Below are 18,883 nucleotides of genomic sequence, written 5' to 3'. Positions count from 1 at the left end.
TGAGTCCTCTGATTGGAAGTTCAGTCATATCTTGCAAGTTTCTTCTTGTAAGTGGAACAAGAGTTAGCATTGCCACCTTTAATGTCCATGTCATATCTAATACATAATTTTAAGGCAACCCAGTTACACAATACCTGTATATTTATTATATTTTACTTATAAATCACATTACCATTAATGTAATTGAGGCTGAATGTTAATTGCAGAAGTTTGCAAATCTTTTACAATAGGTCTGAATCCCTGTTTGCAGCTGAATGGAGGCAGAACCAGACCTGTCAATCTAGGCAGGCTGGGGGAAGCTTTATTAGTCCTGCGCAGATTAAAAGAAAACAAAACCAAACAGTTTCAAGCAGCACTAGGAGCTTGTTTAGCTGCGGAGGGGGAGATGGGATTCTGTGCATAAGGGATGTGAAAGTATAACTATGTACACGGTTAACTGATGAGACAACTTCCATGGCTAGACATAGGCTCCTGATATACACAGGAAGTCCACTTAAAAGCCAGTGCCCCATGTCCCTTCCCCCCACTCCAGTGTGTGACTGCTGACATTTCAGCAGTTACATGTTTACTTAAACACATTTTAACATTCCTACTGGACACTGGCCTGGCCCTGAGCGTTGACCCTGCAGCTCCCATTGGCCAGGAACAACAACTAATGGGAGCTGCAGGGGTGCAGAAAGGGGCAGTGTGCCAATTGCTGCAACTTGGTCAGACCCCACCACTCTCTCATTCTCACGCTCTCATTATTAAATTATTAAATGGATTAAGCATTTTACCTTTCCCATGTTAGTTTATCAAACTTAAATTAATATTTTACTTGATGTCCAATGCACAAGATTTCAATATTTTCTTTCTTTATGGTGGGGTGGGGAACCTTTTTTGGGTCGGGGCCATTGACCCACAGAAAAATCCATTGAAGACCACACAATTGAGAAGCAAAAAATCCCCTCCCAGAACCCCCAACTCTCACCGATGTGGCCCCCAACTGAGACACTTCACACTTCTGGGACTCCAGCCCCCACAGGATGAGGGAAAGGGACAGGGAGACTGAAGTTCAGGGCTTCCCACAAGCCAGGTTTACTTTTCTGGGGTTCTGGAGTGAGTGGATTTTGTGGACCTCTTTAGCTCTGGGGTGGGAACAAAAATGAAGGGTTCAATGTGCAGGACAGGGCTGCCAGTGAATGGAATAGGGATGCAGGATCTGGGCAGGAGGTGGGGTGCAAGAGGAGGTGAGGAGAGCAGAGTCTAGAAGTGAGTTTAGTGGCAGGAGAGGGTGTGGGGTGGGGGCATGAAAGAGTGTTTGGGGCAGGAGGGGCTTGGGGGAGTAACGCAGAAAAAAGGCGAGACAGTGAGAATGCAGCCAAAGAGCTAGTTGGGGGAGGGAGACAAAGAAGTGGGGAGTAAGGGAAAGTGCACCTTCTGCACAGAAAAGTTGTTTTCCCCCCCATCACATCTTCCCTCTGCTCCAGTCTCGCTCCCCTCAGCCCCATGATTCCCCCAGCCTGATATCCTGCATTGCCCCATGTCCCTCAGTGCAGCTTCTACCCCTCCCATCTTGTCTCCTCATCTTCCTGCCCCCACATCTCTTTGCCCCCAGTGCTGAGACTTGCATCTCACCAGGAGCAGTGCTGGGGCAAGGAGGGGGCGGAGGGGAGGAGAACAGAGTCACTTCTCTGCTCAGCCCAACCTTTTGCTGGGGCACATCCCTCACCTGTAGGCTGCTGTTCTGGGGCTGGAAAGGGAAGAGCCCGGAGCTGCTCGGGGCTGGTTTCAGCCCGGCCAGATGCAGTGGGGCACTGGGGAAGGGACTCCCTGCCCTGAAACACACCTTGTGGGGAGCAGCATGGCGCAGCCCAGACCCCAGTGCACCATGGAGGCAGCAACAGCTTGTGACCGGCCGCCTAGCCCCAGATCTGCAGAGCACCTCCGTCCCTGTCCCTGTCCCCTCCCGGAGCAGGGAACAGAGCATGTAGGAAGGGTTTTAACCCCTTAGCTCCTGGGAGCTCCATGCCCAGGCTGGTCAGGGCAGCCCCAGGATCATGGAGGTCAGTGCAGGGACACACTGTCTGCTCTGCTTGTTGGGCTGACCAGACCCCTACATGCCCACATGTCTCTTCCCGTGGCCTACCCACCCACCCGCCTGCCCTTCAAGTAGGAAGCAGGAACTGGTTCTCTAGCCTCCAATTGTGCAGCAACTGCAAAGCTCCAGCTGCTGCCGGGAGATGGGTGGGTGGATTGGTGCTGCGCTCCCACCAGGCATGCCACTCAGAATTGGCTTGCATGCCACTTAAGGTATGCGTGCCATAGGTTGCTGACCCTTGTGCCAGCCCTTGTTTCTTGAAGCAAAAGTGTGAAGCTTTATAGAGGCCTTCTCTTCTGTCACTACTAGCGCATAGCAAGAAGTGGAGTCACAGCTTAGATACTTAAGGACAACACCCTGGAATAGCTGCTACAAAAGATGGGTTTATGAAACTACATATAGGTCGGAAAATGTTAAATGCTGTATCAGGACTGTATATGATCACTCGTGAGAGAGAAACACTTCTTCCGTGGGGAGGCAGGGACAGTGTGTGGAGGTGTGCAGAAAAATGCTGGCAGCCAGCTGCTTCTGGGAGTGGCATGGAGCCATGCCATATAGGCAGCCTGTCTGAGCCTTGCTGTGCTGCGGGACTTCAATTGAAATGGCCTGAATGAGGCTCCAGAATTGACCAGTTGATCGTGATTGATTCTTATTTAAGCTTTATACTGCTGAGCCCACCGCGAAGCCTCCCCAGGAGCAGGTCTGGCAAGGGCTGCCAAACCCCAGTCCTTTGAAGGCTTCACTGTGGGCTCTGTAGTAGGCTCCCAGGGAGCCAGTGTATAGCCTGCAGCCAGGCCCACCATGGACAAGGGCTGCCCCAATGGGTAGCTCTAGTCCTTACCAATTAACTGGAACCAGTAAGTCTCCCCTGTTAAGGGTGAGGCTTACTGGTTAACCTTTTACATCCCTAGTCTAGAAAACTTGGATAGTCTCATTTTAAACTTCTACCTAGTCTGTCATGAGTGGGTTCTCATGTAGTCAGAGTACTTGGAATGCTATTACCATTGATCAAGTTTGGTTCCTGGGCTGAAATATAGTGAAAACAACTATATTTTCAAATAACACAGGGTTTGTATTGGTGAGGCGGATAACTGTGAGCTTCACCATATAGTGCCTGAAGCTTTTGCATCAGCAATGCTGATTTCAAGTCCTCTAGGAGAGCAGTTAGTGACAAGATTCTATGAACAGATGCTAATATTTTCAAAACCAAAATACTTTGTAATGTAAAAATAAATTGTGGCTGTGTTCTTCAAGTTTCTTAGGATAATATTAAAAAACTCTGACATAGAAATTTTGTTTGATTTTTTTTTTTAACACAAATGTATGAAATTTATAATTCATAGATGACAAGTTTCTTAATTTGTGCCTCTGACTCCTTCCAGGCCTCCCCCTCCCCCCCCAAGCCCCCACTCCCACCGTTGAGCATCCTGAACGCTTGCTCTTCTCCCAGCACCCTCTGATGCTGCAAAACATCTGATCTGTGGTGGGTGCTGAGAAGAAGGGTGGAGATGCTGATTGGAGGGGCCTAATGACAGGGAGGCATAGGAGGTTCTGGCCGGGGGCTTCTGCACTCATAATTTTTTCCCATGGGTGAGCCAGCCCCAGAGCACCTTCGAAGTTGGCGCCTGTGGTTATAATGGCTACTTTTTTGCTCCATTTTATGGTACTGACATAGTAATACTCTTATTCTATTTAATATGCATAGTTTATTAACTGTGAATAAACATTATTTTATAGGTTTGCCTGAATCTATCATTGCAGCTGCATGTTCAAGAAGTGGCCAGAGGGTTCTGCATGTTGACTCGTAAGTTACTCCAGTGATATACTTCATTGATCATTTAAGTGTTCGGAAATTGATTTAAAAAATGTCTAACTTGAACTGACTCTATGATTCTAAAATATGTAGCTAAAGTTACTCTTGCAAATCAGGTTGTCTTTTTTGGAGGCGGGGGGCTTTAAAAGTGCACCATCACTCAGCTACATATCGTAAGGGGGGGGAAATAATTTGTAGATTCAGTTGAAGTTGTTGAACTGAGTACAAATGTATGTGCCTAAATTAAGACCCGAAGGGCTTGTACACACAAACTGCTACACTGACATTCTCTCGGTTGCATTGCTGTAGTCCTTCAGTGAACATGCTACCTATGCCAGTGGAAGGGATCCTCCAATTGACATAGGTAATCCATCTAGGTTGCTGGGACAATTATCCTGTTGACCTAGGCATTACAGGAGATTAATCAGTTTAACTGCATCACACAGTAGTGTGAATCTTTCTTATCCCTGAATGACATAGTTAAACTGACCTAATTTCCTAGCATATACCAGGCTTTAAAGGGTATGTCTACACTACATGGCTCCGTCAACGGAGCCATGAAAATGAGCTTTGTAGACATAGCAAAATGAAGCAGTGATTTAAATAATTGCTGCTTCATTTATATCAAAATGGCTGCTGCGCTGTGCCAATCAGCTGTTTGTCGGCTCAGTGCAGTAGTCTGGATGCTTGGGGGTCAACATCAAAGGCTTTTGATGTCGACCGCCGAGTGTCCAGACTACCGTGCTGAGCCGGCAAACAGCTGATTGGCACAGCACGGCAGCCATTTTGATGTAAATGAAGCAGCAATTATTTAAATAGCCGCTTCATTTTGCTATGTCTACAAAGCTCATCTACATGGCTCCGTCGACGGAGCCAAGTAGTGTAGACATACCCAAAGTGACTTGGTTTTCAGAGGTCCAAACAACAGATTGCTCTTGTTGACTTTAATGAGAGTTGAGTGCCCAGCCCCTGTGAAACATCAGGTCATGTTTTTAGGTGACTATCCTTACCCAGACTACCCTAAAGTAGGGATGTTAGATATTATGTAATTGAATAGTCGTGAAACTGCATGAATTCTTAGCGGTTACACAACTATTGGATAGTGCCCCAGGATGTGGGCCGGCAACCAGTGCGCTCCTTGCCCCACTCCCGGGGAGCCCCCTGCCAGCCCATGCTGCTGCTTCTCTATCAGAGTCATCAGTGTGGGGTGGCAGGCAGGAGGCTAGGCTCTGAGGGGAACCAGTTTAAAAATCTAGCTCCCTGCACAGACCAGCTACCTGCCATCCCGCGCTGTTGACTCTGAATCAGACACAGCAGTGTGGGACGGCAGCAGCCCCTATCGGCAGAGGGTCAGAGCTTCCCATGGAGGGAGACTGCTTCGCTGCCCTGTACCCTTGCGCTTCTACCTCTGATAGCATTTCTGATAGAGGAAGCAGCATTTCTGGCAGGATTTCTGAGAGGCAGCAGTGTGTGTGTGTGGGGGGGGGGGGGGAGGAGAGAAAGGTGGCACTGTGGAGCCGGTGCTGGGGGGAACCTGCCTGCCCCCCTCCTCCCCACAGAGAGAGAGATCGGCAGAGCAGCATGCATGGAGAGTCTGCTTGAAAGCTGACTCCCCATGCGTATTGGATCCAGCCTGCCCCGTCACTTTCCTTGCCACTGTCTCCCTATCAGAGGCAGCAGTGTGGGTGCGGGAGTAGAGGTAGGCAGATCTGGTGCTTGTGGGGAGCCTGCTTAAAGCTAGCTCCTCACGGGCACTGGCTCCCATTGCCTGATAGAAGCAGCAAGGGAATGGGGGGAAATGCATGTAAGTCGATCAGATTAACCAGAAAGCCTAGGCTTATCAGATAATTGTGTGGTCTGAAGACTTTGCAAATTGCGCTTTTTTTTTTTTTTTTTTTTTTTTTTTTGGCCATTCATCTACTTTTTTTTTTTTTTTTAAATAATTCTCCACTTACTTTCCCTTGGTTGGTCTTGACCTAGTGCCTGTTTTCCTGCCTTCTGTTATTGCTTTACAGTTCTTTGAGAGGCTCCTATTGATGCTCCATGCTGAGTCTTGGTGCCATCCTGACACCTGGATTGGAGATTTTGAAGCAGTCCTTGTTGGGGCCACGCATGCACGGCACCAGCCAATACGTGTGTGCTAGTATGCGCGGCCCATACCCTCCAGTTCCTTCTCAACTGCCCTTGGCCTAAGATGGAGCCCTGCAGTTCCCTGTTTTTTTGATGATTCTGAAATGGTTTCTTAGTTCTTGTTATTATAAGTGTTATCTAGTTGTTAGTAGTTAAAAACTTTCTTTCTTTATATCATGCTGGGTTCTCCAGGCTTTAAACTCTGTGCCTCCTGCAGAAATGCAATGCCCGTTTCTGATTGATGCTCACAGTGAATCAGTTATTTGGGAGAACAGCATTCAATTCAGAATTGCTCTCGCTACGCCAAACTTAGGGACAGGGCTCGCAAAATTAAAGCAGATTTCAATGGAGAAGAGTTTATACCCTGCCTCGGACCCAGAAATACAACCTAGGAAGGTGTGATCACCTCTAGGTTCTTCTCAGGGCAAAAAGGTACTGAAGAGGAGAAGTTTCTCAGTGCCTCATCGGGAGACCGGGGTCCCTCTCTAGACAATTGGCACAGAAGTCTCGTGTCAGCACTTTTGACGCCTCTGGCACCTCAAGCATCATGGCACCACCATCCATTGCCGCTTCTGACCAAAAAGGCTCCAAACAGTGCCCTAAAGCTGTACCGGTAACCTCTTTGGTACCGATGACTACTCCGGCACCATTGGTACAGTACAGGTGCCGACGATGGCACTGACACCAAAAACCGGTAGAAGCAACAGGGGTGATGTTGTGGCTAGTGTCTACTATAGACCACCACATCAGGTGGATGAGGTAGACAAGGTTTTCTTCAGACAACTAAGAAAAGCTTCCAGATCACAGGCCCTGGTTCTCATGGAGCATTTTAATCACCCTGAATTTGGTTGGGAGGCCAATACAGCAGTACACAGACAATTCAGGAAGTTTTTGGAGAATGTTGGGGATAACTTGTTCTTCTTCGAGTGATGTCCCCGTGGGTGCTCTGCTGTAGGTGCTGGGCTTGTCCCGGTGCCACAGATCGGAAACTTTTCCATAGCAGAATTCTGCTGGACTGAGCATGCGCGGACGGCGCTTCACAGCGTTCGCACACTTTTGCACTTGTGCGGTCCGGCTCCTGCCAGTTCCTCTCAACTACCTCAGACTGCAGACACAGTGAACCGGTCTCCTCACATTTTCCTCATCGTGAGAGTGTTCTAAATTGTTAATAGTTCATAGCGTAATAGTTCAATAATTACGTTGTTAATACCTTTGCGTTATTGTTTGTTTTAAAAAAAACCTAAAGAAAACTTTTTTGTGTGTGTAGATAGTTATATAAGATATATATGTAGATACCTTTGTTCTTTCAGGACTGTTAGAGAACCTTGCGTTTAAAAAACAAAACAAAACAAAAACAGAAAACCCAAAGAACATTAAAATGCCCAACTCCCCGGGATTTAAAAAGTGCGACACATGCTGCGAAGCCATGACCGCCTCTGACGGACACTCAGCCTGTATTTGTTGCCTCAGTGAGGGTCACTCGTACCACAGAAGTGCCCTCATTGCAGCAAGCTAACTGCGAGGGCCCGCCAAGATAGAGAGATGAGGCTGTGAATGATCCTCTTTGATAAGGCTCTTCAGTGGACTGGATCAGTCTCTACAGCCTCCTCAGACCAGCCGACTCAAAAATGAAGAGCCTCATCTCCTACTGCTGTTGCGCCCAAGAAAATCAAGGCGTCGCCTATGAGATCTCTGCCTGCTACTTCACAGAGCAGATTGAGCATTGGGGACACGCCTGGCACTGCTGCTACCTACTCTAGGGCAGTCTTAGCCTCCAGAACAAAAAAGTCGGTGACTACAGTGCCGAAGCCACGTGCGCTGGCGGAACTGAGAGCAAACTCGGCACCAGCAGCTTCCTCAACCAAACCTTCAGCACCAGTGGTCACATCCAGGCTGCAGTCACCGTCGGCACTGTCAACATCACAGGTGTCGCCGGCACCAGAATGGCACGCAGACAATACCGCACCAAGGATGTCGGCATCGAAAACACTTCGGCATCAGAGTTCTACACCGTATTCTCCTTTGCCTACTTTCTCTCCGGCACTGGCACCTTCACCGCCGACACCGAGATTGCTGACACTGACATCTCACCCCATGGAACAGCTCATCTCTCCCCACTCTCTGCACCGGAAACTACCATCCCCTTTCTCAGGGTACTGAGATCATGCCCACTACTCCCACCAGGGTTTTTCTGTCTCCCCATTGCCTTCTTCCAGAATGTCATACACCTGCTCCTTTTCACCATGATCACAGTGGGCAATGCATTGGGAAGACTGTAGATGTCCATATCCCGAGAGATGGTCACCTCGTGACAGGCCATATTACCATCACAACTATTACTGCCACTATTCACCTCATCACTATTCCTACCACTATAGGTCTCGGTCCAGGGGATGATCTCTATGCGAATGCACATCCTCTAGGCATTTGCCTGTCCCACCATCTCTTCCCTTCCTCTCCCCACCCCCAAGTACAGCACTCTGTCACCTACGCTTCAACAGTCAGAACCGGAGGAGGGGCAAGTTTCCGACACAGAAGCACAGCCACCCAATGTCTCTCCAATGGTTCAATCCTCCTCTTCACCTGATGAGGCCATTACTCCGGGAAACGTCTCCCCTCCTGATGACCTCAAACAATTTCAAGAATTGTTCAAGAGGGTGGCGGTGAGCCAGCAAGTACAGCCGGCAGAAATACAGGACAAACAACACCGTCTGCTTAAGAACCTCCAGCCGGCCCAAAGCCATTCTGTTAGACGAGGCTATACTCAGAGCAGCGGACGAGACATGGCAAGCTCCAGCATCTGCTCCGCCCACTATTAAAAAAGTATACAAGAAATATTTTGTGCCACCTAAAGGGATGGAATTTTTATTCACTCACCTCCAACCCAGCTTACTGGTGGTTGATGCTGCACAGGAGAGATTGAAAACATCGCAATACCAAATTCCCACAGCCGACGGACAGCAAAAGGCTAGATTTATTTGGCAGGAAAGTATATACATCGGCAACACTCCTGCTTAGAATAGCCAATTACGCTGTGCATTTATCAAATCACAACTTTGATAACTACACCAAATTAACATCACTCATGGATCACCTCCCTGACTCAAAAAGGCCCATTTTGAAATCGGTGGTACAAGAGGGGTATGTCTCTGCCAGAGCAGGGTTACAAATAGCGATGGACATAGCGGATATGGCTGCTCGGTCAACTGCCATGGTGGTGGTAATGAGACAGGCCTCTTACCTTCAAATGGCAGGGGTCCCTAGAGACCTATAAAACAATGGAGGACTTGCCATTTGACAAGACCAAACTATTTGCCGAGAAGACAGACACTATGCTTCATTTCAGTAAGGACTCACGAACCACCTTATGCACCCTGGGGATGTACAGCTCCCCCCGGTACAGGAGGAGATGTTATATACCACTTACCAGAGGGTATGGTTATAACAGGCAACACTGGCAACATCAGCAATGTACCTTTGATCAATCCCACATGCGACAAAGGCCTCAGAGACGCCGCAGTCAAAATAACCGCACGCAGCCTCAACCTGCCAACAAGCAGCAGGTTTGACTTCTTGGATGAGGACATGCAAACAGTCACACACACCAATCAGAACCACGATACCACCCACATGTTTTACCATTGAAGCCCCTTTTACCAATTATGGGCCTCCATTACCATCCAGCTACATTGAAAAGGGATTATAATTTTTCCTTATTTCGATGACTGTCTGCTAAAGGGCCGTTCATCAACTGAGACATCTGTTAAGGTAAATACCACCAGACAAACTTTTGACCTCCTTGGATTACTGGTCAGTGAACAGAAGTCAACACTCCACCTACTCAGGACTTTTAATTTATGGGAGCCTGACTCAATGCCACCATGGCAAGGGCTTATTTGCCCCTTCACAGATTCCAAGCTATTCAGAGCTTGGTAAACGTTCTACTGTACAGTCCTACCATACAGGTAATTATTTGTCTAAAACTGATGGGCCACATGGCAGCTATAACATATGTAGTCCGCCATGCGAGATTATATTTCCACAGACTACAGCATTGTCTAGCTTCCATTTACAACTGCACGAAGCCCGATGTTCACAGATTAATGACACCTCCGACCTGAGTTCTAGATTCCCTCAAGTGGTGGATAGACCAGAAAAATCTCCTGTCCAGTGTTCCCTTTCATTAACAACAACCTACATGCCATATCACTCCAGATGCCTCCTTCCTACGTTGAAGAGTGCACACGAACACTATGTGGGTCCAAGGTCGGTGGTCGTCTCGGGAGACATTACTCCATATAAACCTTTTGGAACTCAGAGCAGTCTTCAATGTTTGCAAACACTTCCACAGATACACTCGCAACATTACAGTCAAAATTCTCAGAGACAATATTGTGACGATGTATTACATCAGTTATCAGGTTGGAGCACAATCTCGCTCCCTATGTGCAGAAGCTATCCAACTCTGGAACTGGTGCATTTGGAGCAACATTACACTTGTGGCATCTTACTTACCTGGCGTCATCAATGTTGCTGCAGTTTGCCTGAGCAGACGCTTCACACCAGATCACGAGTGGGAGCTCCACAACGGGGGTCCTTCATCTTCTGTTCCAATGTTGGGGAATTTCCCTCATAGACCTCTTTGTCACCTGCCACAACAAGAAGTGCCGTTATTACTACTCCAGAGTAGGAGTGGTTCCCTTTCCTCCAGCAAATGTCACCATGCACTCCTTACCCCCTCCCAATTCTTCCGGACCTCCTGACTCAGAACCTGGAATCCCTGCTTCATCCCCAAATACACACCCTACAACTCATGGCATGGCTCCTGTTGGCTCAATGCATCCAAAGATCTCTGTTCGACACAAGTCAAAGTGATTCTGATTCACAGTAGAAGGCAGAATACTCGAACCACTTACCTTTCCAAATGATGTAGGTTTGCCTCCTGGTTTTCTGTACATCATATGGAGCCTCACATAATTCCTCTCCACGTCGTCTTTGACTATATTCTACACCTGAAACAGATAGGGTTGGCCTTAGCTTCCCTGAAAGTGCATCTTGCGGTGATCGCTGCCTTCAGACAAGCCATTGATGGCACTTCACTGTTTGCCCATCCCATTATCAAGAGGTTCATCAAAGGCCTTATGAATCTGAACCCTTCTCGAAGACCTGTACTTCTACCCTGGAACCTGGATATAGGACTTGGGTCTCTAACTGCACCACTGTTTGAACCATTGGCTACTGTTCCCTTGCAAATAATGACTATGAAAGTGGTCTTTCTTCTTGCCATCACATCGGCCCATAGGGTCAGTGAGATATCAGCTCTGATGGCAGTGCTCCCATATACAATCTTCAATAAAGATGGAGTAGTTTTGAGACACCACTTCATTCCCAATATCTGCTCTGAATTCTTTGTGAATGAGCCAATTATCCTACCCTCTTTTTATCCTAAACCACATATCTCACTACGCGAGGCATCACGTATGTTTGTAGGGTGCTTGCTTTTTAATCTAGAAAGGACCAAACCATTCAGAAAGACTGACCGCCTAATAGTCTCTCTTGCTGAGTGGTCCAAAGGCGAACCACTATCAAAACGAGTAGCAAAAATCATAACTTCATGCATAGTCAAGTGCTATTCTGCATATCGCATACCATTCCTACTGTAACCCAGAGCTCACTCCACAAGAGCAGTGGCAATATCAACAGCTTTTCTCAAGGGTGTCCCCTTCAGAGACATTTGCAGAGCAGCCACTTGGTCATCTCACAACATATTTGTAAAGCACTATGCAATCCAACGCTGATGGCTTGCAGATACCTCCTTGGTGTCAGCAGTACTCTCGGCAATGACCAGATAGGAAGGCGGGGCTCAGAGTTCCTGTCATCTCATGGTACTGCAACTCACTCACGTACAGTGGAGCACCCACAGGGACATCACTCAAAGAAGAAAGTGAAGTTACTCACCTTGATGAAGTAACTGTTGTTCTTTGAGATGTTTATCCCCGTGGGTGCTCCACAACCTGCCCTCCTCCCGCTTCAGAATCTTTCTTACATCTTTCAGATTCTGAGGTGGATTTGAGGAACTAGTGGGAGCTGGACTGCGTGTGAGGAGCCATTCTCGTATGCGTCGACTGGCAGAATACTGCCAGGAAGAAAGGAGAGCAACAAAATACACACCCTGGACTTCAGAAAAGCAGACTTTGACTCCCTCAGAGAACTGATGAGCAGAATTCTCTGGGATGCTAACGTGAAGGGGAAAGGAGTCCAGGAGAGCTGGCAGTATTTTAAAGAAGCCTTATTAAAGGCACAGGAAGAAACCATCCCGATGCACAGTAAGAAAAGCAAATATGGTAGGCGACCAGATTGGCTTACCGGGGACATCCTTGGTGAGCTTAAACATAAAAAGGAAGCTTACAAGAAGTGGAAACTTGGATGACTAGGGAGGAATATAAATATATTGATTGAGAATGCAGGGGAGTTAACAGGAAGGCGAAAGCACAATTAGAATTGCAGCTAGCAAGGGATGTGAAGGATAACAAGAAAGATATTGACAGGCATGTTAGCAATAAAAGAGAGGTTGTGGGGCCCTTACCGCATGAGGGAGGTAACCTAGGGTACATCTAGACTACATGCCTCTGTCACCAGAGGCATGTAGATTAGGCTACCAGACATAGTAAAATGAAGCGGCGATTTAAATAATCGCCGCTTCATTTAAATTTACATGGCTGCTGCGCTGAGCCGACAAACAGCTGATCAGCTGTTTGTCAGCTCAGCGCGATAGTCGGACGTGCGGGGGTCGACATCAAAGGTATTTGTCAACCACCCAGGTATGCCTCCTGGACAAAGGGTGGTGATGAATGGCTTGATGTCAGGTTGGTGGTCGGCTTTTAGCAGGGTGCCTGAAGGATCAGTTATAGGGCCAGTTTTGTTCAACATTTTTATTAATGACCTGGATGAGGGGATGGATTGCTTCCTCAGCAAGTTTGCGAATAACACTAAACTAGGGGGAGAGGTAGATATGTTGGAGGGCAGGGATAGGGTCCAGAGTGACCTAGACAAATTGGAGTATTGGGTCAAAAGAAATCTGATGAGGTTCAACAAGGTTAAGTGTAGAATCCTTCACTTGGGACGGAAGAATCCCAAGCATTTTCACAGGCTGCTGACTGACGGGCTAGGTAGCAGTTCGACAGAAAAGGACCTGGAGATAACAGTGAATGAGAAGCTGGATATGAATAAACTGTGCGCCTTGTAGCCAAGAAGGTGAATGGAAAATTAGGTTGCTTTAGGAGGAGCATTGCCGGCAGATCTAGAGAAGTGATTATTCCTCTTTATTTGGCTCTGATGAGGCCACTTCTGGAGTATTGCATCCAGCCCCAATATAAAAAGGATGTGGATGCATTGGAGAGGGTCCAGTGGAGGGTAGCCAAAATGATTAGGGGGCTGGAGCACATGACCTATGAGGAGAGACTGAGGGATTTGGGCTTATTTAGTTTTCAGAAGAGAAGAGTAAGGGGGCAGTTGATAGCAGCCTTCACTTTTCCTGAAGGGAAGGTTCCAAGGAGGATGGAGAGAGGCTGTTCTCAGTAGTGACGGATGGCAAAACAAGGAGCAATGGTCTCAAGTTACAATTGGGGAGGTCTAGGTTGGATATTAGGAAAAACGATTTCACTAGGAGGGTGGTAAAGCACTGGAATGGGTTACCTAGTGAGGTGGTGGAATCTCCATCCCTAGAGGTTTTGAAGTCTCAGTTTGACAAAGCCCTGGCTGGGTTGATTTAGTTGGGATCAGTCGTGCATTGGGCAGGGGGCTGGACTTGATGACGTCCTGAGATCTCTTCCAGCCCCACGATTCTATGATTCTAAGTTTGATAAACTAACATGAGAAAATTAAAACGCTTAATCTGTTTAATAATTTAAATTAACCCATTTTCCCCAGCTGCAGCACTAGCAAAATGGCTTGGGCGTAATTATGTAATCAATGGTGAGTTTTCATTAGCAACTGGTAGTCAACAGAAAGGTTTGTATTGATCCAGGTGGTCCATGGGGCATGCAGTGGAGAGAGCTTAGGGTTAGGGAGAGCGGCATGGTCCAGGGCAGGAGGGTTAAATCTTGGCATGGCTCTTCAGAAAGGTTGCTGATCCCTGAGTTACACACAAACTACAGAACAGGTGTAAGTAACATTATTGAAATATTTTGTGTGTATTGCTTGCATTGATTATTATGTGTTGATCATTGCACCACCTTTAATCTCCTGCCATTTTTTTTATTGATCATACTTTACCGCATTGGTGATAGTGTTAGATGGTATTGCAGTGGTCCATTATAAGATCTTAAGTACTTGCCTCTGTTGTTGATTTATAAACAGTGTCCAAGCATCACCATCAACAGCAGCTAATCTTATTCAAAATAGTCACATCATTGCAGTGTTGCTATAAATTCCTGTAGACAGATTTTAAACTAAAGTTAGCTTCTGCCAAAGTGTAATTGAAGGAGCCCTATTTCTGTGTGCCAGCTATCTGCCTTGGTAAATGTAAAATCTGTGGTTCTTTTCAGAGAGCTATGTTTATTGTAAATATTAATGAGCTGTTGACATGTGAAATTTCAAGGATAAATGTTGAGAGATTTAGAAAAGTAATTAGCAATTCAAAATGAAATTGCCACTTAGTTTAAACTTGACATTACTAAAGGGAGGTATATGAAGACTAAAAGTTGATTAGCTGTTCATGCACATTAATTGTTCATGCACTTGTAACTTTTTTCTTTGCATTCGCTGTGTTTTATTTTCATTGTGCCTCTGCGTATTTTAAGTTAAATTTCAGAGCCCGTTGGGATGGATGGTAGAGAGAGAAATCTTGTGGGGAAAATTTTTGAAAAATCAGATTGTTTCTGTTAAGTTTCAGAGATGAAGTTCTAATTTAAATTCCTCCCTTGCCTTTCCCAGAAAGGCTTCTCCAAAACTTAGGTGTGTTTTATATGTGTTTGTACCACTTCACACAGAGTGCAGATAAGATTTTGCTTCTCTTTCTGTTGAGACTTTTCTGTTAAAACTGTCAGTCAAGGGTACATAAAGGACGATACCAAAATGTTCTGCTTTTGTAAAGGGATTGTGAGAGTCATCTCAAATACTCCTTTTTCTTTTCTGGTGTCTCTAGGCATATTAGTTCCTTTAAATTCTTTTTGGAGAGCTTCTCTTTTTTTACAGAGCACTGAAAGAGCTCTCTTCACTACCTTTGCCTAAACCAGGGTGGGAAACCTTTTTTGGGCCAGGAGCCACTGACCGACAGAAAAATCATTCACTGACCAAGTGAAGAGGGGAAAAAGCCAACAACCCTCACAAATGTGGCTCCTAAGTGAGAAGTAGGAGAAAAAAGACATTCACTTACTCCCAGAGCCTAGGTGTAGGTCCGGGGCTAGGGTTGGTTGGGGCCAAAACTGAGGGTTTCAGTGTACAGGAGGGGACTGCTGAGAAACACGTTAAGAGTTTCTATTTAAAGGGCTGATGCGTTCCCCATACCTGTCAGGCAGTGTTGCGTAGCAGCCGTGGGGAATTCGAGAGCCCTTTAAATAAAAACTAGCTCTTTAAATAGAAACTTTAAATAGAAAATAGTTGAAAGGGATTGCTTGTTTCTGGCAATGCGCTAGAGGCCTGGGGAGCTGTATGCCCTTTCAGCTGTTTCTATTTAAAAGGCTCTCATGTTGCCCGCGGTTGCTAGGCAATGCTTTGCCTGACAGGCGCAGGGAAGGTGCCAGCCCTTTAAATAGAAGCACTTAAAAGGGCTCTCTCAGCTCCTCGCACTTCTAGCACGTTGCCACGGAGCCAGAGCCTTTTCAACTATTTCCATTTAAAGGGCTTGTGCCTTTCCCACCGCTGCTAGCAAGACAGAGCCCCTTTTAAATAGAAGCAGTTAGGAGGACTTATGCCCTTCTCCCGCTCTGAGGCAATGTGCTAGGGGGTGGGGCCTAGAGTTGCCTTGTGGGCTGGATCAAAGCTCTAGGCGGGCTGGATCCGGCCCGCTGAGAGACTTTTGTCCACCCCTGGTGTGGGGGTCTAGGTGGGATGGGGCAGAGGATGGTGACACTTACCTGGCACAGCTCCCGAGAGATTGGAGGAATGCAGATGGTGCCATGAGGCTCTGCACACTGCAGGGAAATTGGGCACTGCCTCACCCCCCCTTCCCATTGGCCAGGATTTTGGCAAATGGGAGCAACAGGGGTGATAGTGCCTGCAGGCAGCATTTTCCCTGCAGCATGCACAGCCATTTCCTCCTCCTGCCAGGCAGAGTTTGGGGACTGAATCTTACCCATGTCTTGTGTTGGTTCGTCCTGCAGGGCGACCCCCAAATGGCTAGAGTGCCAGCTCCACCTCCTGTCCCTGAGAGGAGGGTGAGTCCCGAGCCTTGAGGGTTGGAATAAGGCAAATCATGAGCCAGTCAGAGGTTCCCCATCCCTGGCCTAAAGTAGGTATATAAGCGACTAGTCGACTACCCAGTAAGCTTAGGCTTATCGGGTAGTCAAGTCACTACTCAACTAGTTGCTTCTCCCCCCCTTGCTGCCTCGGTATCAAGGGCAGCAAGAAGGAGGGAAGCCGGTGCTGGGGGAGCCAGCTTAAAAGCTGGTTCCTCCCAGCACTGTCTTTGCAGGGCAGGGGCAGGGCCAGGGAGGCAGAGGCTCAGTGGGGAAAATGGCGTGAGCGGGGACTGAAGCAGTCCCCACTCGCCCTGGATTCCCTTTTGCGCCACTGCCTTTTAAACACATTAAGAGACCTAAGGATGGCTCTTACTAAATGTAAAAGGGAAAGGGGCTGTGGGGATAATGAGTGTCTCCCCCCCCCCCCATTGACTAATCATGTAGTCGATGGAATTTCCATTGACTACTGGATTAGCTGATTAATCGAAATTTAACATCCCTAGCCTAAACAATAAGTTCTGTGAAGCTCAAAAGCTTGTTTCTTTCACCAACAGAAGTTGGTCCAATAAAAGACCTTTGGATGGTTATGAAGCAGAACCAGTCGTCAGCATGGATGCATGTCCTCTGGAATAGTGGTTGAAGCATGAAGGGACATATGAATATTTAGTGTACCTGGCACCTAAATATCTTGCAACACCAGCAACATCAGTTCCATGTGAATGCCTGTTGTCCCTTTCAGATGACATTGTAAATAATAAGCAGGAAGCATTATCCCCTGAAAATGTAACCAAATTTGTTTGTCTGAGCCAGTGGCTGAACAAGTAGGATTGAGTGGGGTTGTAGACGTTAAAGTTTTACATTGTTTTAGTTTTTAATACAATTATTTTTGTGCATAATTCTACACTCACAATTTAATCTTTCATTAGAGTTGCTCTACTGTTCCTGTATTAGGTGAATTAAAATACTATTTCTTATTTTTAGAGCAAATATTTGTAATCAAACATAAATGTAAACTGATCACTGTACACTTTGTAGTCTCTGTTATAATTAAAATTAGTATATTTGAATGTAGAATCATCCACTATTCCATCCCATTCATCTGTAGAAGTGGGTTTTGCCCATGAAAGCTCATGAAACCATCTACAAATTACGTTAGTCTCTAAGTTGCTATTAGTTATTTTTTAAGTTATTTAAATACAAGTTGGACCTTCTTGGTCTGGCAGCCTCAAGACCTGACTGAGGAATTTTGCTAGACCAGGGAAGGTCATTTTTGGGCCCCTGTCACTGGCCCTTCCAGCCGGCTTCCCCTTGCCACTGGCCCCTCCGCATGTAGGGCTCCTGACTCCCATCGTGACAGCCCCACCACTGGCATGCACAGCCTCACTGCTGAGCTCCAAGCCTCCTGGGGAAGCCCCCTGCTGGGGTCCAGCTGCTCTGCTGGGCAATTGCCCCGCTTCGGCTTTTGCCTTGGTTGGCAGCCCTGCTGCCTCCCAGCCTCACTAGGCAGTTCCACAGGTGGGAGTGGGGCTCCTGGGCTGTTTTTTGTGCCAGCGGACAATAGCCCCACTCCTGGGTTCCTGTCCCTGCTGCCAGGCAACTCCATGGTCAGGCTCCCGGCCCCATGCTACCTTCTTGTCCCTTCTAGGACAGCTGCGCCACTTGGCGGTAACGGGGATGCCAGGCTTCTGGTTGTGCTGCCAGGTGGCTCTGCAGCCTCCCAGTTTCATCTGGCAGTTTCACTGCTGGGCTGTAGCCCTGCTGCCTCCTGTTCTTTACCTCTTGCACACTTTCCACTGGGTGGCAGCCCTACTGTTGGGCTCCCGTTTCCCTGCCACAGGGTAGCTCTGCTATTGGGCTGTAGCCCCACTTCAGGGCTCTCTGCCACCAACCACCCACTGGGACTCTCTGGTCCTGAGACATAAGTGGTCCTGCTGGACCAGGGATGTTGCCGGACCAGGGAGTCCTGGTTAAGAGAGATTCTGTTGTTGTTTAACAGTGCAATTAATTGTGGGGAATTTTTAATTACTTGATAGCCCTAATAGTCAGATATTTTGATGTAATCCTTTTTCTTTAGAAAGAATATTCAGAGTCCTGTTTTCCTGAACACAGCAGGATTTTAACGATAGTAAACAGTTTCTTTGCTCAAACCTCAAACCTGTTTTCAGGTAGTACTCTACCCAGAAATCGTCTATACTTTTTTTTCAAGGTCATGCTACAAATTCTTCTCTGGCTTAAGGGTTTCCTGTTGCTCTCTCTCTCGGCTTCTCTGGTTTTTCTGCTCTGTCTCTCATAGATGCACAAAACAATAGCCAGCAAAACTTGTTCACCTGTGCCTTGCGCATGCTGTTAGTTTAGATCATAACTTGCTCCTGTTTTGGGAGTAACGAGTTCTATTTTAGCTCTTTTATTCTATAAATGGGCGTAAGGGCTTCTTACAACTCTTAAATGAGTGGGTTTTAA

The 18,883-nt window shown here is 47.0% G+C and overlaps 1 protein-coding gene across 4 annotated transcripts in view; it reads left to right on the top strand.

The window, feature by feature from the left end:
• Positions 1–18,883, top strand: part of CHM (CHM Rab escort protein) — a 232,771-nt gene that overhangs the window by 36,043 nt on the left and 177,845 nt on the right. For all 4 annotated transcript variants that reach the window (XM_075940753.2, XM_075940752.2, XM_075940754.2 and 1 more), the window contains exon 2: positions 3,818–3,884. In XM_075940753.2, the coding sequence (XP_075796868.2) occupies positions 3,818–3,884 (67 nt within the window). The remainder of the gene's footprint in view (positions 1–3,817; positions 3,885–18,883) is intronic.

This window comes from Pelodiscus sinensis, chromosome 13, assembly GCF_052426305.1.
Source record: "Pelodiscus sinensis isolate ZL-2025 chromosome 13, ASM5242630v1, whole genome shotgun sequence".
Taxonomy (NCBI): domain Eukaryota; kingdom Metazoa; phylum Chordata; order Testudines; family Trionychidae; genus Pelodiscus; species Pelodiscus sinensis.
The sequence above is the reverse complement of the archived record's forward strand: the minus strand, read 5'-3'. Positions and strand labels throughout refer to the sequence as shown.